The sequence below is a fragment of the Chinchilla lanigera genome, unplaced genomic scaffold (genome assembly GCF_000276665.1).
Source record: "Chinchilla lanigera isolate Chin_1 unplaced genomic scaffold, ChiLan1.0 scaffold00142, whole genome shotgun sequence".
NCBI classification, from domain to species: domain Eukaryota; kingdom Metazoa; phylum Chordata; class Mammalia; order Rodentia; family Chinchillidae; genus Chinchilla; species Chinchilla lanigera.
In genome coordinates this window covers 1467753-1492861 of record NW_004955543.1, presented here as the reverse complement: position 1 = coordinate 1492861, position 25109 = coordinate 1467753, and the positions used below count along the sequence as shown (strand labels likewise).

At 40.8% G+C, this 25109-nt stretch overlaps 1 protein-coding gene across 1 annotated transcript in view; it reads left to right on the top strand.

The window, feature by feature from the left end:
* Dgkk (diacylglycerol kinase, kappa) overlaps positions 1-24534 on the top strand; it is a 132774-nt gene extending 108240 nt beyond the window's left edge. Inside the window, exons 13-28 of the mRNA XM_005411355.1 lie at positions 566-657; positions 1590-1689; positions 2631-2859; positions 4259-4366; positions 5825-5921; positions 7508-7615; positions 9661-9757; positions 10027-10134; positions 13500-13613; positions 13960-14094; positions 15207-15367; positions 15954-16095; positions 17167-17253; positions 21023-21133; positions 23315-23438; positions 24411-24534. Of these exons, the coding sequence (XP_005411412.1) occupies positions 566-657; positions 1590-1689; positions 2631-2859; positions 4259-4366; positions 5825-5921; positions 7508-7615; positions 9661-9757; positions 10027-10134; positions 13500-13613; positions 13960-14094; positions 15207-15367; positions 15954-16095; positions 17167-17253; positions 21023-21133; positions 23315-23438; positions 24411-24475 (1878 nt within the window). The 3' untranslated portion in view covers positions 24476-24534. The remainder of the gene's footprint in view (positions 1-565; positions 658-1589; positions 1690-2630; positions 2860-4258; positions 4367-5824; positions 5922-7507; positions 7616-9660; positions 9758-10026; positions 10135-13499; positions 13614-13959; positions 14095-15206; positions 15368-15953; positions 16096-17166; positions 17254-21022; positions 21134-23314; positions 23439-24410) is intronic.
* The last annotated feature ends 575 nt before the right edge of the window (positions 24535-25109 follow it).

The following is a 25109-nucleotide window of genomic DNA, read 5'->3' as shown; positions in this document are numbered from 1 at the left end:
CACGGTTTGTAATAGCTAGATCTTGGAAACAGCCCAAATGCCTTTTAACTGATGAATGGATAAAAAAAGATGTGTTTTTTATGCAATGGAGTACTACACTGCCATAAAGAAGGATAAGTTTGAGACATTTCTAGCCAAATAGATGCACTTGAGACCATATTCTTAAGTGAAAGGAATCAGACACATATATTTAAATATCACATTGTTTCTCTGTTGTGAAAAACAAAAAGTGTAAATAATGACCAAAATGTATAATTGATAGTATGAAATAGCAAGAAAATGTTCAAATGGAAAAAGAATCTAGGGAGGGGGTAGTAGGAAAGGAAGGAAGAGGAAAAATGAGAAAAGAAGGAAAAATGAAAGTACAGCTTTTGTAAGTAGGGGAATAGGGGTTGAAGGGAAGGTGGGGGAATGGGAAAAAAATTAAAGTATATCATATACAGGTACAAGTTCCCTATGATGAATGCGATCATTGTGTACACCTGAAATGTACCAATAAACTTCATTAATTAAAAATTTAACTAAAGCAAAATATCCTGGGGCTGAGCACTCCTTTTCTTCCTAGACTGCTGCCATCCAACACTTAGAATCTGCAACCACTGAGCTGAACAAGATCTTGAAGGCCAAGTACCCTACAGAAATGATCATTGCAACCAGGTAAGTCTTCCTCTAGCTCCCATCCTTTGAGGTATTTTTGCCCCTTCAAAGGCTATTTCTTGGTCAGCTATGGGGTTCATTTCAATAGCCTGGCACGTCGAAGCCAAGTAATGTATGTGCTCATCTTTCCAAATAATATTTCTCCAAACTCAAACCTCCAAACTTCCTGAATGGAAATATTAGGAAAGAAGGATGAGATTGAGATGAGGCCTCTTGCTGCTCACCAAAAAATCTAAACAAAAACAAGCAAAATACCAAAAAACATTCAAGCCAGGTATTTGGAAGGAAGGTTACAGAAGGGAAACACAAGATTCCTGATCATTCAACAACACAAAAATCTTGCTTTCTATCTTTGATACTGGGCAAGGTCTTTGCAATACTTATCCGTATCTTTTCTCTCACAACCTAAGCAATGCATTTCCCTTTCTAAATATGTGGTCATTTATTTCTCCCAGGACTCCATGGGTGTATCCTGCCCAGTTTACTACACTCTCCCTTGAGAAACATTCACCACAGCAGAGTTGTCCTGGTGTCACTGTGTTTTGTTTTGTTTTTTTTTATTAGAAGGGCCCTTAAACCACAGCTGATTGACCCAGGGTGAAAAGCTGACCTAAGTTGAATCAAGCAATTTACTTTTCTGGACTTTCAGAATTAAGACTAAGATGTGCTAGTCATCCTATTTTAGATATTTCACTTGGGAAGTGGTATGAAGTTGTACTGATGTGGGGATGGTGCATGTGTCACCATAGGTACAGAAAAAAAAACATAAAGAAAAGAGAGGGAGATTATGAAGAGAAGAACAATGAAGAAGGGATAAAAGATCAGTAGAGACAGAGAAAGAGAAGGAAGATAAGAGACTGATTACATTAGGAAAGAAGGAGTCTAGACCTCAGTGTCCATGTCATATCATACCATCTGTCTCACCTTCCCAGATTCCTGTGCTCAGCAGTGGAAGATTTTGTGTTTGATATCGTGAAGACCTGGAAATATATAAAACAGAACAATACAGCAGTAGAGTCTGTGATTTTGAAAGTAAGTTTCTTTATTTTTGTATTTTACTCTTGATGCAGTCAGGTTCCCCTAGTCAAGGAAAGCAAATGTACTTCCCAAGGGAAATTATAAAGGAAAGATAAGGAGGAGTCAGCTGGTAAGCCTTCTTGATGGGGAAGTCCAACTTCACCACCTTACATCTTTTGCTAAATGAAGAATGGCGCTATTTCTGCACACACATGTGCTGTTTACCTAGACATATGCCAAGTATCTACCCACAACTACATACAAATGTACATCAAACATACTTAGGCATGGTTGTATACCAGAACATGCTTGAAAATATGTATATACTAATACACACTAGAAATATGGCCACATTCACCTCTATGACAATAGCTAACACTCACAGCATGTATTATGTGACAGAGACTGTTCTAAGTGTTTTTAACATGTAAGTTCACTTAACCCTCACAACTGCCCAAAAATATAGAGGAACAAAGAGGTTAAGCAACTTGCCTCACATCACAAACTACTAAGTGATAGAATATAGAATCAAATGCAGAAATCATGCAAATGTATGTCCTCAAACATGCACACCCATACAAAGGCACCACCAATATCCATGCAGAGATACATCCACTTCCATAGGAGCTTGCCCATGACAATGCCCATCCAGAAATGTATATTTTTCCTGAAGTTTGCCATGTGACATAGCACAAGCAAGATGTGGAAACAAACAGTGTTGACTGAGATTGCTCAGAAACAAATGATACGTCTGATCTCCCAGCATCTTTTTGTTTTCTCATCACATCTACCTATATATTTCTTTGCCCGTGTACTTCATCTCTTCACATGCGGCTTTCTGTGCTCAGCATTTCTGGCCAGCTATTAGCTTTCCATCCCTCCTCATATTACCCCATCCTGCCTCTGTTACACATTGGTTCCTCATAATGATGTCCATCTCCTTTCTCCCCTTACAGAGTGACTTAATGTATGATAAGCTCAGTATCTTAATTGATGTCCTGGCTGAAGATGCAGCAGGTACCTCCGCTGAGAAAAGTACTACACTCCATTCAGACAGTGGCAAGGCAGATGGAAAACACTTAAACACTCAAATAGACCACATAGCCAAGAGCAAGTTGGAGCTGGCCCAGAAGGCCCAGAATCTCCAGAAATCCTTGAAACTCATCATATTCCAGGTTGAACAAGGTAAGAGGCACAAGGCTGTGGTAACTGAGGTAGAGAAAAGAGAATATTTCAAGGGATGTTTGACTTATCTCCCTACTGTGAGCTCACTACGAAAACAAGACTAGTTTCTATATTCATGTTGCATCTAACCCTCCCAAGCATTCAACCCTTGCTGTTCGCTTATTTTTGGAACTAACACTCATCTTAAACAATTACAGGTGCTAAGTGGCATGGCTCAGATCTCTGTCAGCCTCCACCCCGTCATGGAATTTTTCCTACCTATTCTTGTTTTTTTAACTGCCAAGCCTCTGACTATTTTAGAAGGAAATGCTGTTCATCTCTGCAGGTCTCACACAATATTAAAGGTCCCGAGAGTAGCCTTGCTGGCTCTGACATTGTCATGCCCTAAAGCTTACAAAAATTTCCAAGCTTCTGACTCAGTATGAAAACTCTCTCAAATCCCTTTTTTTAATGCAGCATTTGGGGGACTACTTCTTCACAATGATTCTTTGAAAAACAGATCACAAATGGTGTAAGAGCAAGTATATTGTAACTGAGCTATTTGAATCAGCAGAAATCCCATAGCAAGAAAGTTTCTTTGCTGGCCTTTGACTTTTAACCATGGTACCATCTGTTGCCTTGGTACCTTTAGTTCCAACCTCATCCATGTTTTTAAGAATGAAAGGAAATCTCCCTTCTGCATTGTGGAAAATTAAATGCCCTCTTTGTATCTATTTCTATAGTTAGTTCCCAAGTAGTAAAGCACAGATTAATCTAATATAGCCATAATTCTGTCATAACTGACCCTCAATCTGCTCCATTAATACACATGTTAGATTTAGCAGTGCAGCTTGTGGCTATGGGATAAGTAAAGGATCCCTGGTTGGGTAAGGACTGGACAGCTGAGCACTTGAACTATACAGCATGTAAATTGGTGGGCAGAAGACGACTCCTCCAATGTCCTGGGTATGGGTGAGACATTTGAGTAAAAGAGTAGCATTTTCCTAGAGGCTCAAGTCTAGACAAAAGTCATGTGAGGAAATGAAGTAACAGAATGGAGGTGGAGAGTGGAAGTTTTCCCGTCCTCCTCCCTCCTATCCCTGGCCAGAGCTGTTATTCACAACCACTTGTATTGAGTGTCAAAAAAAGAGAATAACTCATAAAACAGAGAAAGTTGAGGTGCGGTTGTGGGAAGACATGGAACCAACACTGTAAGGAAGCTGAGAGTACGAAAAGCATCATGGAGGAGCGGTGGTGGTCAAATGAGAGTCTCCACGGCCTGTCCCCACACTGACTGGCATTGACTAAACAAGACAGATGCTCCATAAATGTTCAGTAAATATGAAAAATCCTTCCCTTCTTTCCCCTTCACCTCCTCTCCCCTCTCCCTCCCTTCCACCCTTCCACTTTATCTCTGTAGTTCTGGATGAGGAAAGCAGACAGACAATATCAGTTAAGAACTTTACATCAACTTTCTTCCTGGGAGATAATGACTCAGAGGATTTTAACCAGATGAGTCCAAGACACGGTAAGGATCTTTCTCTTCTTCTTCTCTTATTCTAGCCTTCATCAGTGTCAGCTAGTTCCCCCAAGACAAATCTGTGTAAAGAAATTGTGGCATTTATATGTAATGGAGTATGTTATGCCATAAAGCAGGATAAACTTGAGTCATTTGTAGGGAAATGGATGTATCTTGAAATCATAATTTTAAGTGAAATAAATCAGACACACATGCATGGTTTCTCTCATATGAGAGACCCAAAATATAAATAAAGAGCAACGTAAATGATAGAGAACAGGACAAAAGAGATAGATCTTTTGCAAAAAGGAAGGAGACCAAGAGATGGGCAGGGAGGATGGGAGTGGAAAGGGATGAAAAAAGAATTAAGATGTGTTATGTACATGCCAGCTCCCACGAAGGATGTAATCATTATGTACTGAAAGCATATAGTAATAAAAAGTAAAAATTAAAAAGAAAAAATGTGCTTTTCCATGCATCTTCCTTCAGTCATAATCTTCCTCTACTAGACAGTCTTCCCTTTTTGCAAAAATCTCACATCAGTATCCAAAGTAATGACCCTATTATGCACTTTGAAAAAGCTTGCCTGATGAAACCCATTTTGAAACAATTTTCACTGCCAAAACCAAGCAGCGCCCAGTCTTACTATTCTCTTAGTGAAGTGTGGAGGACCACGATGTCACCCTCCCCCAGGCCCAAGTGTGATTGTGCTTACTTTCAAGCAGTGCAAGCTGCATAGAGATGACTTCCCTAAATTGGTTTCCAGTTTAATTAGTGAGTCTGGCCGCGGTAGTGTATGTATCTTCATGAAAGCAGGCAGCTGATGATGCACTAGCACTGTTTCTTATCAATGGCCATGGCTGCACTCAGAAAGACGAGCTGTGATACTGTGGGGCTAAGATATGAAATAATATCTCTGCTGAGGCCTGCGTGATTCCAGATGAAAATTTCTTCCCAGAATTGGCTACAAAGCAGGTTACTCATTAACCACAACCTAAATCTGGCTGTTCTGCCCCTCCACAAAATGCTTTGTTCCCTCTGTTACAAGTCTCACCAGCCTCACCACTCATCTAGCTCATCAAACGGCAATCCTCTCACCATTTTCCTTAACGAATAAATACCAAGGTTCTAGTATTTATTCAGAGACCCTGTGGCCTGTTGCTCCTCGAGAGCAACTGGTCATCCCAGATCCCTGATGCACCCCTATTTTGTCTCTTGCTCTTTCTTCCCATCACGTGCTGTATCTCTGGGCAGGAGACTGGAGTCCACTGCAGGGGTCTCTGAAAGTGAGGTCCCTGTTCATCTAAGAGGATCCCTCTTTGGAATGAGAACCCTGAGTACTATTTAAGAGAAAGTCAGCTGTTGGAGCCATCCCCAACAGAATAAACAGGGTCAAATACAAGTGATAGGAAAGGCTTTTTCTGGTGTGTATGTATATGATACCAAGGTGATACCCTTTGTGTCTAGGTTCTCGTCGTGGCACTTTGTCTTCTATATCCTCTCTCAAAAGTGAAGACCTAGATCACCTGAACTTGGAACATTTATATTTTACACCTGAAATGATGTAAGTATTTAACTCTATTATTTTTTTATTAGTGCATATTAATTATATGGATTAATTAGTTTCATTTTGGCAGAACTGTACATGCATATAACATTATTGTACCACTTTCATCCCATTACCCTACTTGCACCCTGTCCTCTCCCTCTACCTTCCTTCTCACTGGTTCTTCTTTGCCTTCTTTCTCCCTTTGGTAAAGAGCACAGTCTCGGGCTATCTGGAGAAAAATTGTGACCCTACTCACTAGTTGTTTGACCTGTACAGTGACTTAACCAATATGAGCCTTGGTTTCCTCACACGTAATAAAGACAAATGTAGAATTTCCCACATAAGTTTTTTGTATTTACTGAGTTCTCCAACTGATATTAAAAAAATCAGTTTGGATGTTATTTAGAGAAACTCCAATTTCTGGGCTATAGTTGGGGGAGGCAAATCTTACGGGAATTACCTAAGATCAGTTTAGTAATAAATGAAAATTATCTATGATTAAATAGTTAAACTGTGCCCATTTTCAGTTTCTCAAAAGAAAGGCACAACTAGCAACTGTTTATGTTTTCTTAAATAATTTAAGAAAATAATTTTTATTCCTATTTTCAACTCCCTGCAACTCCCTTCCATGTTACCATTGGCTTAAATTTAGGTCTGACTTTTTGTAGACCGACTAATGTGTTTTCACCAGTAGTGCACTAACAGGTGTTTAACAACCAGCATGGTGGGGGAACTTATTCCTGGTGAAAGCCCTCCAACCACGGCCTATTTCAAGCTACTGATATAATGTCACTGAATGCATACTTGGGAACAGATACACCTAATCAATATACAGGAGCTGATAAAAACCGGCACACTACCAGTTTTGATGCTGACACCCTTGATGAATGCAGGAGATTCAAAAGATTGCTTAGCTTTATTCTTGTATGCATATCTGTACTCTTATCTGTATTTCCCTCCACATGTGTGGTTACTCTGTCTTTTAATGTGAAAATACTACAAAAGAATTCGACATACTGACAGGAATACTAGAGACTTAACTCTCAGGATACATTCGTATCTGGAGTACTCAAAAACTTTGTCATGGGAATAAGTTGATAATTCTATTTCCTTCTCTTATATGTGGAAAAATATAGGCCACTCATATATGAGGTCTTCAAATGTAATGAACATCATGCATGTTGCTTCTTTACTATGAATCTCAGTCGCACTGAAGCATCCCAACTGACTGGATGTCTTACAGCTAATATGCTAGTTGTTAACACAATAGAACATCTATATGTGCATCTCAAGAACACTATGGTGCTGGGTGTGGTGGTGCACTCCTGTAATCCCAGCACTCAGGAGGCTGAGGCACGAGGATTGTTGCGAGTTCGAGACCAGCCTGGGCCACAAAGTGAGCTCAAGGCCAGCCTGAACTGCATAGCAAGACCCTGCCTCAAAAAGACAAAAAAAAAAAAAAAACAAACACTATGGTTTGTGCCCAATGTGTAGGAAACCTTCCCTCAGTGGTTTTCTATTATGCAGTAAATTTTGCAGCCCAATCCCAGCAGCATTTCTTTCCTGCATCAGCATGTGCTCTCCTCTTTGGCTAATTTCAGACACTTCAAAGAAAAGTGTGTCATGAACAACTACTTTGGAATTGGACTGGATGCTAAAATTTCTCTGGAGTTCAACACCAGAAGAGAAGAACACCCAGAACAATACAAGTAAGGAAAGGAATCTCCCTTCCCTACGTGTAAACATATGATCACAATACACATACATATTTCTATATTTCCTACCACTCAGACAAGGAATAAAAAGCAAAAGTTCCTTTGGGAGCAAAATGCACTGGTTCCAAGACTAGCCTAGGTGGTCAGCTTGCCCCAAATGTTAGGGTGGTCTGTGGCAACTACACTGCCATCCTGAACTTGGAACTCCTTTCGTAGTCTAGACCTGTGGATTGTTGAGCAAACATAGCTCCCTGTGTTATTCTCTTTGAAAAAAGACTACTTTGACTCAATTCAGCAAAATGCCTATCTGCATTCTGTCTGCAAGAGCTTAACTAAGTCCTCGTAATGGTTCCAGATCTGTTTTTGCTCATCAAGGCTACAAAGTATCAAAGACTGTCCTATTGGTTCTTGGTGTTCCTCACCTGCTTCCCGTGGACCCACTGATTTTACCCCACCTAGTATTGGCCCACTCGCCACCTTCTGGTACTTTTGTACTACAGACATTCCCCCAAGGCAGCCTCAGAGTTCTTGTGAATTGAAATTGTAAGTAAAAAGAAGCACATCACTCCCACTCTTCCATGCCACTGCCACTAGAATCTTTTTTCTTGGAATAAGCCTGATATGAGGCAAAAGTACTTTATCAAATAAGAGTTCACAAATACTTTCTCCCAGTCTGTTGCTTGCTTTTACATTTTATGATGGTATCTTTTCAAGTAAAAAAAATTCTGAACTTTAATAAGGCCCAAATGATTAATTTTATTTCTTCGTGGATCATATTTTTGATACCATGTCTAAGAAATATTCACCTAATTTGAGGTCTTAAAACTTTGCTCCTAAATTTTCTTCTAAAATTTGCATTGTTCTATATATGGTGTGAGCTAGTAGTATAAATTAATCTTTTTGCATAAAAATATCTAACTATGCTGGCACCATATTTTTAAAAAGCAATTCTTTCTTCAATGAATTTGTCAGCACCTTTATTGAAAATCAATTGATCATAAATGTAAGAATTTATTTGTGGAATCTTCTATTCATTGATCTATTTCTCTCTTATTCAAGCAACACGCTGTCTTGATAACTGTAGTTTTCTAGTAATTTTTGAAACCGGGAGATAAAGTCTTCCAGGTTTTTCTCTTTTATTTTTTCAGAATTATTTTTGTTGTTCTAGGTATTTTACACTTCCACATAATTAAATCTCTGTTTTGATAGATGAGGAAACTAAAGTGCCCAGCAAACTGATGACTTTGAACCGAGTCCAAATAATTTTGGACTTCTTCAATTTCAACTCATTCCCTGTGATGGCTCACTTCTATGGCTCTGTTTTGAAAGTTCGTTGTAAACGTAGCCGGTCTCTCTCATGGTTTTAGTCTCCCTGCCTTTTTTAAAATCAGAAGTCCTACACACAGCAGGACCTTGTTCTTCCTTCTCCACCCGCCTGATAACCTTGCCTGGCTCCTGTTTTCTTCAGTGACTCCTCTTCTGCATCTCCTTACTAAACTGAGCTCTGTTCTATGGCACTGAATTAAGTGTTTAGTGTAAGCTTATGGTGTTTGAAAAAGCCCTCCACTAAGTCAGAAACTCACATCATCAAAAATTTGCAGTCTAGTAGCCAGACATTTTCTATGAAATCAATTCTAAGCAGCCAAAATTGTGCACTTCTGGAATGACACTGCTAGGAGAGCTGGTGTGCATCTGCTAGCTATGCTCACAGTATTTTATGAGCATATTTTAAATATAGCCTGTGTATTCAAAGTTAGGACCAATATTAGTAGAAAGGAGAAGTGGAAATTTTACCAATAACAGGACAGTGAGACTTCAAAGGGTCCCATGAGCCCATTTTTGTAAGTGTTGGCATTAGGATACTAGTTACACTGCCCCAGCAGCCCCTCTGTGTCCCTTTACGACCTAACATGACTCTTTACCATGAGAAAGCATTTAAGGAACTTGAAAAATAAGATGGTCTCCCTCCCTGTCTTTCCCCATCTATTTATTTTTATATTATTCACCTTCTAATTTTGACTCTCTACCTTTATCTGTAGTAGCCGCTTTAAGAACAAGATATGGTATGGCCTTCTGGGAAGCAAGGAACTTTTGCAGCGCTCTTACAGGAAACTAGAAGAACGAGTGCACCTAGAGGTCAGTATAAAAGGGAGTAGTTCATCCTAGGCATGGACACAGGAAATGTCATGGTCTTGGAAATCAACTTTCCCTCATAGCCTTGGTTCTTCCAGAGCTTTAATTTTGTGACCCTTGCTCACAGCTCGTGGCAGAAAGTAATTAAGAGGAGTTTCTACTTTATAGATTAAAAAAAGATAGTATGAAGAGAAGATAGAGCCCGCCATCTCTGTAAATGTCTCTTCACAGTGGTATCTGAAAAGCCATCCAACAAGACTCTTTTCTTTCAGTGTGATGGAGAAGCCATCTCCTTACCAAATCTGCAAGGCATTGTCGTCCTCAACATTACCAGCTACGCTGGAGGGGTCAACTTCTGGGGAAGCAACACGGAGGCCACAGTGAGTATGGAACAAGGAACAGAGTGGAGAAAGGCATGAGTCCACTAAGGTCTCTCAGAAAGAGTTGGGCTACCATGAGTGGGAAGTGAACAACAGTAGAAGAGATGGGCTTGGAACTTTTCTAGCTGAAGGCTCATTTTTTAAAATTTAATTAAATTTATTGTTACAATTTAGGTTTACATAATAATCACATGCAGTATAGAGAATTTGTACTTGTACATGATATAACTTGATTCTTTTTTTTCACATTTCCCTACCCTCCCTTCATCCCTGCTCCTCCACCCCATTCGCAAAGCTCTATTTTCATTTTATTCTTCTTTTCTCATTTTTTCTTCCCTTCCTTCCTCCCCTCCTCCCCCAACCTAGTTCTGTTTTCTTTGTGAACAGCTTCTTCATATCTCACAATATCTATTGTACATTTTGGTTCTTATTTACTCTTTCATTTTCTCACACCAGAGAGAGATTGCGATATTTACACATGTGTATCCAATGTATTTCACTTACAATTATGCCCTCAAGGTCCATCCATTTAGCTATAAATGTCTCAATTTTATCCTTCATTATGGCTGAGTAATACTCCATTATATAAAAAAATCACATCTTTTCACCCATTCCCTTGTTGATGAACATTTGGTTTGTTTCCAAGACTTGGCTATTACAAACTGCACCACTATAAACATGGGTGTGCAAAAAAAAAAAAAAAAAAAAAAAAAAAAAAACATGGGTGTGCATATATTGCTGTGGTATGATGCTTTTAATTCTTCCAGGAAGATACCCAGAAGGGGAATAGCTGGGTCAATTGGAACCTCTAATCCTAGTTTTTGAGGAATCTCCACACTAACTCCCACAGTGGTTGCACCAGCCTACACTCTCAACGACAGTAAAGAAGGGTTCTTTTTTCCCCACAGCAACACCAGTAATTGTTACTCATTGTTTTCTTGATGACAGCCATTCTTTCTGGAGTCTGATGTGATCTCAGCATTGTTTTAGTTTACATTTCTCTAATGACCAGTGATGTTGAATATTTTTTTCATATATTTATTTGCCATTTATATTTCTTCTTCCGAGAAGTATCTATTCATCTTAGATTCCCATATTTAAATTGGGTCTTTGAATTTGGAGGGTCTGATTTTTATCAGTTCTTTATATGTTCTAGATATTAGTCCTTTGTCTGAGGGACAGCTGGCAAAACTTTTTTCCCACTCTGTGGGTTGTCTTTTTACACGGTTGGTGATTTCTCTTGGTGTACAAAAGCTTTTTAACAAGATGAGATCCCAGTTGTTTATTCTTTGTGATAATTCTTGTATGACTAGGGTTTTGTTCATAAGGCCTTTGCCTACACCTATGTCTTCAAACATTCTACCTATTCTATCTTGCAGTAGATTTAGTGTTTCTGTTTTAATATATATATATATATATTTTTTTTTTTTTGGTTTTTCTCCAGTACCGGGAACCGAACTCACGACCTTGCGCTTACCAGGCAGGCGCTTTTGCCACTGAGCTAAATCCCCAGCCCCCTGTTTTAATATTTAGACTTTTTTTTGAGACAGGGTCTCACTATGTGGTTCAGGCTGGCTTTGAGCTCACTTTGTAGCCCACGCTGTCCTCAAACTTGCAACGATTCTCCTGCCTCAGCCTCCTGAGTGCTAGGATTACAGGTGTGTGCCACCACGCCCAGCTCAATATTTAGATCTTTGATCCAATTTGATTTTAGTTTAGTACCTGATGATAAACATGGCTCTAGGTTTTAGTCTTTGGCATGTGTAATGTCAATTTCTCCAGCACCATTTGTTGAAGAGGCTATCTTTCTTCCAGTGAACGTGTTTGGGCCCTTTGTCAAAGATAAGGTGGCTGAGTATATTTGGAGTGGTTTCTGCATCTTCTAATCTGCTGTATCGATCTTCAGGTCTTTTTTGCCAGTAATATTCTGTTTTTATCACAATGGCTTTGTAGTATAATTTCAAGTCAGATAACCCCTGCCTTGCTTTTGTTGCCGAGAATTGTTTTTGCTATTCTAGGTGTCTTCTGGTTCCAAATGAATTTTAGGAATGTTTTCTCTAGTTCTGTGGGATATGCTAATGGTATTTTTATTGAGATTGCATTAAATCTGTATGGTAATTTAGGGGATACAGTCATCTTCACTACATTGGTTTTTCCTACCCAAGAGCAAAAGCTATCTTTCCATTTTCTGATATCCTCCTCAATCTCTTTTTTCAGAGTACTGTAGTTTTCCATGCAGATATCTTTTTCTTCTTCTATTAGATTGATTCCTAAGTATTTCATTTTGGGGGTGCTATTGTGAAGGGTGCTGCTTACCTAATTTCTCTTTCAGTACATTTGTTGTTTGTGTTCAGGAATGCTGTTGATTTTGGGTCCTGACTTTCTATCCAGCTATTCTACTGAATTTAGTTATTAAATTCAGAAATCTTTCGGTGGAGTTTTTGAGGACTTCTATGTAGAGTATAATGTCATCTAAATAATGATAATTTAACTTCTTCTTTTCCTATCATTATTCCTTTTATTTCTTTTTCTTGTCTAATTGTTCTGGCTAATGTTTCCAGAACTATATTAAATATGAGTGGAGGCTGAGGCAGGAGGATTGCTGTGAGTTTAAGGTTTGGCTGAACTATATAACAAGACCTTACCTCAAAAAATATGAATGGTGATAGTGGACATCCTTGTCTTGTTCTTAATTTTAGAGTGAAAGCTTTCAGCTTTTGTCCATTTAGTATAATGTTGGCTGTTGGTTTGTCATAGATAGATTTTATCAGATTGAGATGACCTTCTCTTCCAATTTGCTGTAGAGGTTTATCATGAATAGGTGTTGGACTTTGTCAAATGCTTTTTCTGTTTCTGTTGAGATGCATCTATTGAGAGCCAACTGCCATCCAAGAACCCAAGAATTAACCAAAAATCTTAGGTTTAAGTCAACTCTGAGGTGTCATCTGACTTGGCATTTTCCATTCCCAGGCCTAAAAGATGCTAGAAAGATTACCAAGGCCATGTTCTTTATTCTAAGGTGGCCTGTCCATAAATTCTCCTGAGAAACTGCCCAAGAACCCTTTCTTCTGAGCTCACCCAAGGTCATGAGGCCAATAACACTGGCCTTGGAGATTTATGATGTTGGATTGAACAGAGAATAAACTGGGTATGAGTTTTGACAGGAAAAGGGGCTAAAAGTTGTGACCTCTGTGTCCTTTTCCCAGAATGGCTTCTTTACTTCTTGGGTTCTGCTTTTTCCTACTCTATTTTCCAACTCACGAACTAGAAAACTGTCACCTGGAATCTTCAAAGCACACTTGTTTGTTCTAGAGAAAGTATGGCTTCATGATAGTGGGAAGTATGACATAGTTCTTCCTCCTTAGGAATATGAGGCTCCTGCAATGGATGATGGGAAATTGGAAGTAGTGGCAATCTTTGGCTCTGTACAGATGGCTATGTCCCGTATCATCAACCTACATCATCATCGCATTGCTCAGGTAGGCAGGGGTTGGGTGGGTGCCAATAACAGTCTGCGTTCTGTGGCTGCAAACAAGCATATGGGGTAGCCCCAAGAATTAACCAACTGGGTTTAAGAGTTCCAGGGCTGAGGAAGCAGGTTATTTGGTGAGCAGCAAAGTGCTGACTGAGTTTGGAGACAGAAGTGGCAGAGACCACTGGAGCAAAAAGTTCATAAGAAATATATGTTTCTGCCTGGAATGATCTGATTCACATCTTTGCCAGTACTGCTTCAATATACATTCAGTTCATAACTATGAGATTATTAGATTGATCTATATTGGTTGCCTCATTTCTCTCCCGATTCCCTCTCCTCTTCTCTGGCAGTGCCGTGAATTGATGATAACCATTGATGGTGAAGAAGGTATCCCTGTGCAGGTGGATGGGGAGGCCTGGATTCAGAGGCCAGGTCTTATCAAGATTAGATACAAAAATGCTGCCCAGGTGCTGATGAGAGATCGGGTAAGAGGAGAAAGGCCCATCTTGGGCTCCTACACTACCTCATTCATAGCTATCACATGAGTCCTGAATATTTCCAGTCAAATAGAATTCCTCAAAGGGAAACCTGCATGCCCTTCACATCAGAGTCACCTGTGATGCTGCTTAGAAATGTACCAGACTTACTGATCAGAATGAGGAGAGGTGGTTCCCAGGAGCCTGCATTTGTAAACACGTTCCTTAAGACATTAAGATCTATACTGACATTAGCAAATCACTGTCCAAGAGAGCAAGACAAGGCATTACCTCCCATGGTTTTGGACAAGGTTACCCTTCACTCCACTGCACACAGAGATAAAGGTCTCAGGTGATAATAGAGAAATGTTCTTTCAACCACATATTCTGCACTGAATGTTGCCTTTAAGTTCCTTTAAGGTTCTGTAAAATCCTGAACTCACAAACATCAGCCAATTTAGCTAAATCTTCTCATGCTAAAAAGGAGCCATTATTATTCAGTGTTTGGAGACTATCTTCTACTCTGACCTGTGAACAGCCCATGGGAATAGCAATAGGGAGGGAAGGTGTCCAATTTATAAAATGCCCAATTCATGCTGGGTACTTTACATGTATTGCCTCACATAGGTTCTCCAACAATCCTTTGAAGTAAATAAACATATTTACAGTTTGATAGGCTTAATATCTTGCTAACAGTTGCATTACTAGCAAATGACAGAAGCATGATTTACAATTAAATTAGGTATGTCTAGCTATAAATTCCATCACAGCCTATTGCCTAGGTTGGGCAAAGAAGGAAACATGAAAAGTGCTGTATTTTATTGATCATGATGATATCATATAGGAGCTTCTGGACAGCACAATATCTCTCCAACTAAAGACTCCTACAAGCCAGCATATTAATGACAACAAAAACGAAAAGTGTCTAGTAAAGAATAAACATTGACTAGAAGGGTAGATAGATGTAGAGATGGTTGTGTGGAAGAATGGGGAGGGAATCTCCCTCCCCTTTACCTATTATACCCACTGATTACCCACAAATGTCAGACTCACAAACACCTCTGTCTCGTACCCTCTTAGCTATTGTTCTCATTAGGATCTGCCACTATGTTCATCTCTAGGGCTTTGAGAACTCAATGAAAACGTGGGAGCGCAAACATAATGAAATTCAAGCTGTGCCTCAACCCCAGCTGGACTTCCAGGAATCTCAAGATAGCCTCTCTGACGAGGACTATGCACAGGTGCAGGACTTAGTTCAAACTGCAGAAAACCTCATTGGCAAGTAAGTGGACTGGCCTCGGTAAAGGGCTGGGAAACACACAAAGGAATAGGAAGAAGCAGCCAATTTATGTGTATTGGCGACTGGAGAATCTGACCTCAGAAAGGAATCTCACCCAGGGCTCTAAAAATCGATTAAGGGCTCTGACAACCCATGCAGAAAATATTCCTCATGCTTGTCAATAAGACAGCATGGACATTTCCCATGAGGCCCAGAGATAAGTTTTGATTTCCTGACGCTGTTGCCGATCCAGTGGAACTAAGAATGTTATCCTTGCCCATAAATATCAAAAAGGCCTTGGAACTTCTGGAGTCATCTACCCGACTCTATTTTAGCTTCCCCCCTAGTCATGTTTCCGGTATCTCAATTCAAGGTGAAACAAGGATGGACAAAAGTGAATACCTAGAGAAGTGGAGGAACATTTACTGACATCAGGGCTACCAAGAGAAGAGAAGAACTAACAAGAGAGAATCAAGAGTTCAAATCCAGTGCCTAGGGCTTTCATTTCTACCCTCACCCCAACTCACTAGTACACCAGAGCAGAACTTCAGAGGTCCCAGCTCACCTATCTGTGTTTGTTTTATTACAGACTTAATGACTTCAGCAAGATCCACCAGCACATGTCTGTCCTCATGGATTCTGTGAATGCTAGCGTTAATCTCCTGAACAATGTATTTTATGGCCAAGGCAGTGGCAATGGGGCAGGTGCAGCTTCCTATATTCCCACTGAGGTAAGGGAGAAGGGGTCGATGAAGGACAGGAGCAAAACTAGAAAGGAAAGGGAAAGAAAGGGAAGGAAGGGGAAGAATAGGTTGGATGAAGAAACTGGAAAGGGCTATGGCAGGAAATTTAAGGAGTGGATGGAAATCCAGGCATTTCCTGACTTGTTATAGGACCAGCGTGGCTCCTGGGGAAATCCCAAGCAGGTTTCAACAGCCTGATAACCAGCCCTCTTTCCTAATAGCTACCCACCATCTCAGGCTCAGAAAAGAAACGGCAATGGATGAAGAGAAACTTGGCCTTGGGCTCTCCTGATCCCAGGTGGTTCCTTGTATAACTTGAGAAAGTGATATCGGCCATTGGAATCAGAGCACTAAGGTTCCCTGGTTTCCTGTTTGAGGGAAAAGTTCATATCAGATACTTACTCTTAAATGTACCATCTCATGACTTGCCCCACTGCCAGAAGATTTCAACAATGTTTTTTTGCAAAGTAACTTTAGGGCCCTTGCCTACTATACATGAAGCCTGGGATTCCATCCTCACCACCACCACCACAAGATGCACACACACACACACACACACACACACACACACACATTAATGCTGGGTAAAAATACAAGGATTTGCTAAAATGTGGGTTAACCATTTCAGGACAGATAGTTGGAGGAGGTCTGGGGCCCAAGGCATGGAGTTTTGAAAAGACAGATAGTTGGGCCACACTGTACTTGCCAGAGAAAGGGTGGTTTTAGCCTAGGGACAACGACTGGCCTCAAATTTACCCTCTGGTTTTCCTATTTTCCTACACCCACTGTATCCAATGAATGATGCCAAAAGCAGAGGTTTTTTTGTGCTGCTTTGTAGTTCACACCAATACAGCTACACCAGGTGACAGCTGGCATCAGTTCTGACCGATGGGTGCCTGTGTTGCACTAGTTGTGCTATATTTTGAATGTTAATTTTGCACCTACAGCTGCATTCTACTAGCCCGCTCTTACTGCCAATGGAGAAGCCAGCTGCATGCCTACTAACCAACTCCTCTGTCTTTGTCCTTTCCCTGCCTTTCTTTTCCTTTCTTCTCTCAGACTCTAAGCAGAAATGATGCAGTAGATGTTACATTTAGTCTTAAAGGGCTCTACGATGACACCAAAGCTTTCCTGGATGAAAACTTGGTGAGTGCGGGGTGCTGGAGTATGGGAGGGCAAAGCATACCATCTGAAGATGGTCAATCTGTGCTTGGCTCCAGGGTACTGCAGACATGGGATCATTTTGAGCAGGTGCTTGGGTGGTAGGCCCTGCTTTGTCATCCATGGTTGTCACTAATTGTATCATTTCATAGGTTATGCTAATCCATATGTTATGTTAATTCCTTGAAAGAAATCCCTCCTCTCCTTTATCAAATGTCTCCTGGGTCCCAACCAGGCCAAAGGTAGGATCTTCTTATCAAACCTGATATAGCTGCAGTAGAAAAGAGTAAGCTATTCTGAGCTGATTGATATCTGTTAAGTTTCTACATACTTCTTTCTCCATGCAGAAAGGCAATATGAACTAGTGGGAAAATTTAGGGGGCTTTTGATTCAAATTCCAGATCTGCTTCTTACTCGTTGTGTTAATTCCCTAAGGCTGCCCTAGCAAAGTACCAGGAGCAGGGTGACTTAAAACAAAAGCAACTAATTGTCTCAGAATTCTGAAATTTAGAAGTCCAAAATTAAGACATTAGTAGGGCTGCACTCCCTCTGAAACCTGGAGGAGATCCTTCCTTGCTTCTTCCTAGCTTCTGGTGGTTTGCGGGAAATCCTTGGCTTGTGGATGCATCACTCTCATTTCCGTCCCTGTCTTCACATAGCATTTTCCATGTGTATCTCTGTCTTCACATGGTCATCTTAAGGACATCAGTCATATTGGATTTGGGCCAGCCTTATCCAGTGTGACCTCAACTTAACAATTAATTGCTTCTGCAATGACTTCAATTTCAAATAAGGTTATATTCCAAGATATTGGGTGCTAGAATTTCAACATGTCTTTGAGGATGAGGCACAATTCAACCCATAACACCACCTATGTGAAATAACTTCACTTTTCTGGGTCTTAGTTTCCATCTACAAAATAGAAATTGTGCTCTCAATCTCTCTGGTTGTTATTGAGAATTTACCAAACTATTGTATCTTAAGCACCTGGTTATGTGGCAGTGGCTCGACAAATGGTAGTTATTAGTGCTAGAGAAAATGGACTGAGGCTCTGTTTTTAGACCACAAGACTAGTTGCATATTTCCCAGAATGTAAAGTTCATGGGCATACTTGATGAGTGTGCTCTGATGAGGCAAATGATCACGATCACTGCACTTTGAGGCTGGATGCTAAGTCTCTGAGGCAGGTGCTATGCTTGTCTCTCATCTAATTAAGATTTCTTTGAAGAAGCGCTTCTGAGATGAAACTGCAAGAAGTAGCCACTTCCTATTTTCATTTGCATATCTAATTGGCACAGGAAGCAGACTACCTAAGGTTTTCCTGTAACACTCAGGCCAGGCTGTCCTGGCATCTGAGCCTCAAGCTAGTGTTTCTCAGCTTTATACAACAGCAGCGGGTGTAGCTTCTATATATCTATGTCCTTGCCAGGTTGGGCAGCAGGAAATATGAGAGTTTAGCCTCCCACTGCTACTTAGACTTTCTTGAAGCTCATATCCTGAAAATTGGTCCATCCTAGCCAACAACCTAATCTAAGCATACCTTAGCATGGGGTAGGAGCCTCCAGAAGGCTCCCATCCCAGAGAACCTGGTGAAGACCCACATACACATACACATACACACACACACATACACATATCCAAATGAGGCTAGAAGGTAGGCAGCAGTAACTAAGAATGACCATCTATCTCCAGAAAGGGTGTCATAGAGGTAGGAGGAAGGTAAGGCTGCTTCCCACTATTTCAAGAACTGTTATTCTTCCCCTTGAAGAAAGAGGGCAATTAGGAGCTGGGAGCTGGCCCTTGCCAGTCAGCTTTCTTTTCCTGTAACAAGTTCCTGAGATAATCAACTCATAAAGAGAAAAAGGCTGGGTGTGTTGGCGGACACCTGTAATCCCAGCACTTGGGAGGCTGAGGCAGGAGGATCGCTGCAAGTTCCAGGCCAGCCTGGGCTACAAAATGAATTCAAGAGCAGCTTGAACTGCATGGTGAAACCCTGCCTCAGAAAGAAAGAAAGAAAGAAAGAAAGAAAGAAAGAAAGAAAGAAAGAAAGAAAGAAAGAAAGAAAAAGAAAGAGTTGTTTGTTTCTTTATTAGAGATTTCAATCCATGATTTGTTGCCTCTGTAGCTTTGGCCTGTGGTGACGTAGCACATCATGGTGGAGAGAACATGGTGGGGCAAAGCTGTTCACTTCATGGTCAGGAATGAAAAAGAACAGAAGAAGACAGACTGGCATCCCACTCTCCTCTTCAAGGGCATGCCCCAATGACCAAAAGACCTCCCACTACACCTTCTCTCCTAAAGGTTTCACCAACTACCAGTAGTGCAAAATTAGAAACTAAGCCTTTAACATACAGGCCTTTAGGAGGCCAATATAGTGGGAATTTAGATTTTTGATAAATTGAATCCTACTAATAATTCCTACTTCCTTTATTTGGCATACATTTACCCTGTGTATCTCGACCACTCTGTATTGTTCTATCATTAGTTGTAAAGTAAAAGAACTTATTTGTCAGCCCTGACTCGTTTCTCCTTCCTCTCTCATCCCGACTGGCCATAACCTCCCATCCCACCCCTTGAACATTCACTTGCCATCCAATTGTGAGAGTTGATAAAGTTCTACCTACGGCTGGAGCAGCAAGTGGGCCAGACACAGCAAGAAGCCACAGACGTGCGAAATTGAAAATAAGAGTGCATGATTAGGAGGAAAGATGAGGCCAGTTTAGGTGGGCTGTAAGCTCATCAGGGCTGAATATATCAGTGTGTTTCTGTGTCCCCAACTTATTAACTAGTGGAACATGAATGATTTCATTTGTACTGCTGGTCTAGAATTTGCTTCTTGTGGGTTGGAGATGATCTCAAAAGAATCAAGTCTCCCACACACTGTACAGAGAGCACCTTGTAAGTCTAGGGTTTACTAGGGAGCACTTAAGCTTGGTTTCCTGAACCTGAGGGACAAGCCAGGTTCATTATTTGATTACTAAAAGCAAATAGCCAGGGGCTACAGTGTGGCCTGGGGAAGCAGACCCTCTACTAGGAAGGGAAAATTTGAGCCAGTCTCTCTCTAACCCTTTCTCCTTGCTTCACAAAATAGCTTTTAAATTACAGTAAGTGTGCAATAAAAATTCCTCCCAGCATCTGGCCACCCCTCATGTGGCCACCCCACATGTCCTTTTCTGCGATAATGTTGTATAAATGGTAGATTATTAAGTTAAACAGATCTGGCTTCTGTTTAACCATGCAATGTTGAGCACGAAATTTCTGAGTCTGCTTTCTCACATATAAAATGAGAAGAGTACCTTGTAAAGTATTATACGGTTATTGGGAATGGAGAATCAAATTATGTGTGCATAATGCCTGGCATATACTACGTGCTCAACACTTGGTAGCTGTTATTTAGGGGGACACTGGGATGGCTCCAGAAACCTTGCCCTAGACCCTAAGCTGTAGGGGGAAAAAACCTCGGTGTTAAATGATAGTGAACACAATGCCTTTGCTTACCAAACAGTGAGTGTGCCCAGCCCCAAAGTGTGCCCACCATCTGTCAGTTTCCTGGCTCTCCCTGCCAAGAAAGAAGAGAGCTTTCCGTAGCTAGATCTTGCTTTCAGGAGACTAAAAAGCTGATGATAGGCCAAAGGAAATACAAGCTGTCACTCTGCAGTGTCTTGGCCACTGGAAGAAACTAGGAGAGGGCAAGAGCCTATGAATGCAGGGTTCTTGGCATTTGGATACTCACTGTTTTTCCTGTCTGTACCAGTTGAGAGATGCTGAGGATGAAGCCACACTACGAATTGCTGTGGATGCCATGAATAAGGAGTTTGAAAAGCTATCAGAGATCAACTGGATGAATTCAATCATTTTTCCAGAGGTACATAACTTGGAGAGAGAAATAAAGGGGAAGTGAGAATTCTTCCTTGGTACCTTACCTTCCATCATGACAGTGTGGTGGCTGAGGGAGTTAAGTGGAGCTTCCTCTTCCTCATCTGATCAGAAGTGGACAGAACAAGGCAGAGAACATGAGAAAGGAGATTGCCACGGAAAAATAACTAGAATAAAGATCCACTTTGTAGCAAGAGATGACCAAAAGGGAAAGACTGGGATTTCGCTGTGTTGTTTCTCTGACTTTAAATTGCCCCCTCCCTGCACAGTAGCTGCTGAACTTCTCCAGTACATACCAGCATGACCATACAAAGTGTTTACAGCCAAAATGTACTCTAAATGCTTGGTTCCCAGGCCATAGTGGTAGATAAATCTTCCAAATATCACCTCTCCCCACTGTTTCCTGTCTCTCCCCCTCTGGGAAGTTAGTAGGCTCTTAAGGTGTCACTCCTTAGCAGGCATGTGGCTTAAATGAAAATGGAGCACGGCAGCAGTGACTATAGCTCAGCTACAGGGAAGCTGTCATTTTTAAAAGAACTCTGAGTACTTTGCAAAGACTGAAAAATAGTCCCATTTCAGAAGTCCAATGACCCAAAGATGTCCATTTATCACTAGGTAAATTATACTATTTATGGTCTGCTAGAGTTTTTCTTAAAATTTTCCTACCATAGAATCATGCATTTCAACCTATGGGAATCCCTTTTCTCATACACACTCATTATACCTGAGTTCTGCTTCAATTCGCCAGTTATATTCATGTAAGCAAGGCACATTTAGACAATTACAGCAACCAGGTCATGAGCCTTTGCTGATGTCCAAGCACTCTCCAAAGCCTTTTCTACTTGAAGATCCTGATGCTGCCTCTCAGGAAAGGAAACATACTGTTAGATAGCAAAGGGGGTAAAATATTGTTGTACCCTATTCTATCATTACCCAGTTCATCTATCTCTCACCAAACTCCTGAAATAGGCAAGTGGACTGGATATTGAGTGACAGGAGATCAACACAGGCCATACCCTGAGATCCCGTTTTATAGGTTAATCTGTTTGGCCTGTGACATAATCTCTTTCTGAGTTCCAGTAGTTCCATGGAAGCGAGGCTATAAAGGACAGAGTAGATCAAAAGAAAGCCAGGGAGATGGTGCCTACTCACTTAATACCAGCATTGCTCATGAAAGAGTCTGATCCACTTTGCTGGGGGAAAATAGGATGAGAGTTATTCATTAGACTTGCCAAGGGTTTGGCTGAGGAGAAAGTCCTGTGCCCTTTCTTAAGGTTGCTTCAGAAAAGTAATTCTGAAGGTTTGTGTATATAGCCAGTAGGATTACTAGAGGAGACAGGGTAAGTGGGACTAAAAATAATAATAATGAGAGGACAGATTTATACCCTTCACCTAACAGGGTATAAATTGGATGTACAAATAATCCCCAAAAGATGATAATCTGAAAGCTGCTTGGACTGCGTTTGGCTGGATTTTATAACAAAAACATAGTTAACCTCCGAAGTATGTCTTACAAAGACTAGTAGTAAAGTCAGAACGCTGTAGCAGGAGCAAGAGACTGGGAAGCTAGGCCAGACTTATGGAGCCTACATAATCTGGACAGCAGAGAACCCACATTCATAACTAAGAGCTTTATTTAGAAAGCCATCTTTGCATTCCTGATAAGGAAGCAGATGGCCTGGGAGGCACAGTCTTTCCTATAAGAAGGTACTTGGCTAAGAGAGTTAGTCAGTGCTCATCAATGAAGAAAAGGGTGCTTTTTTCTAATTCATATGGAGGTGCCATTTGACCTAGCAGTGGATGTAGCCAGCCTACATTTCCAATCCCTAGCCACATGACCTCAGGTGAAATATTTAACCTCTCTTAGCCTTTGATTCTTCTTTTCTAATGTAGTGATGATAATAACCACTTTGCCAGGTTGTTTTCAGGCTTATACGAGTATTTACTGAAGTCTCTAGTATGGGACCTGGCATAGAGCAGGCTCTCGGTGAAGCTAAATTCCTTTCCTAGGATATGTGACTAGTGAGTAGAAGTATCTCATATCAGCTAGAGAATAGATCTGCCTGCTTTCTGTAGTCATTCTTTTCCGTCACCTTGCCAGGCCTCTAGGAATTACTTACGAATGCGAAATAACTAATATTTTGACCATCCTCTCACTGTGGTTTCTCAGGAAAAATCTTCAGACCCTGACACGCGAAGCCTCAGGTTGAAATTTAAGTTCCGCACACTGGGAAAAAAGAAATTACAAGAGGAAGACAAACCGAAATCAGGTCAAAGATTCCACCGTTTTATTGGTGAGTCTCTTCCACAAACATAGAGGGTCATGAAGACTTCCTCAGAAGACTGCCTCCCAGGAAGCCAAAGCCTCCGCTGTAACATTAGAAACATTCACAGGCATGATGGTAGTGGGGAAGCCAGCAGAGAGCCAACCTTGGGTAATTCCAAGCAGTGTCTTGGACAAGATGTGAATTAGAAAGTGATATGGACACGGGTAGGGGGACAACATGAGAAAAAATATTGCTATGTGGCCTCTGTGATATGGACAGCTGGAAAGAAAAATGCAATCAGGCAGTTATTTTACTGCTTGATCCAAGAACAGTTCCTGTGATTTACACTAACACTTTTCTCCCTATCTGTTATAGTAAGTCTATAGAAACATAATCTTTTTTTTGTATTTTATTGTTTAAGTTTTGGTTCCATCCAATTGTTCTTCAAAATTGGTCCTAAGAATTTTGATATGTCAGTAGGATTCAAAAGAAGGTTCTCTTAAGAGTTATCAGTTATGCCCAATCTGAACTATGTGATCTTTCCGACATTTGGGACCTACACAATCTGCAAGCTTAAGAGATGCAGCAGTAATGGTCATAGGAAGACAGGGTTAGAGGAGAGTAGTTTGCTTTGTTTCTAAGGAACCAAGAATTTGCACAGATGTCAAGAGAGAATCCCTTGGACCAAACTATATTTTCTCAGGTAAAATCCATCTGTTTTGATTCCCTAAGAATCTGTCAGTTAAGAGACTGTAGTTTTAGAGAACATTACTGAAGACTCTGATGGAATCAGTAGCAATTTCATATTATCAGGCTCTAAGAACTCACCCCATTTGTGTTTGGTTCACATGATACCAGTTGGTTTTCTCTGATAGTTCAGAGGCAGTTGGTACAATATGAACAAACCAGTCTGTCCCTTACCAGACTCTTTGCTCTTTTTGGGGTTTGAGCATCTGGCAAAATATTAACCTCATTTCTGTATGTGGTTTTGCTCTGAAGGTAATTTGTGGCATCGAAGGAGTCATGAAGATGAAGCAAAAAATGATGATCCTCCAACACCATGAATGTCTCCACTGTAGCCCTCGAAAGCTGGAAGAACTCACATTTTAGAATTCTACTATAAACTCTCAAAACCCTAATGCAGGCTGGAGTACACTATTTGAGAACAACCACGAGCACCACCAAGAAAGATCCCCCTCCAATTCTTTATACTAACACATTTTTCTGAACTTAATCAGGTCTCCTTAGAGGTTTACGTGTTTTCGCTGGCCAAAGATTCTTGTTCCAAGTTGTCTTGCTCAGTTCTCCTCTTTGTGCACCTTGAGCACCTACCGTATCTATTGGGATAAGCTCTTTCTGGATCTATAAAGGTTTCAAGGGAGTTCACTTCCTCAGGGAGTTTGGGAATGGTTTTCTCTGACTAGCAGAGAGACTCTTGACAATAAAGAATGACTGAATGGCAGACCCTTGGGGAGATGAAGAAAGCGGACAGGACAGCCAGGCTCAATTGTTTCTCCTCCCATCCCTACCAACTTCAAACTTTAGGATATCTCCTCTATTGGCTCATTAAGACGAGGACTAGGTCCTGGGACTTGTCCTGTTAAATGACCATGTAAAATCTTTCCTTGTAAATATGTGTTTCTCTCTCTCTCTCCATCCTTCCCTCTCCTCTCCTCTCCTCTCCTCTCCTCTCCTCTC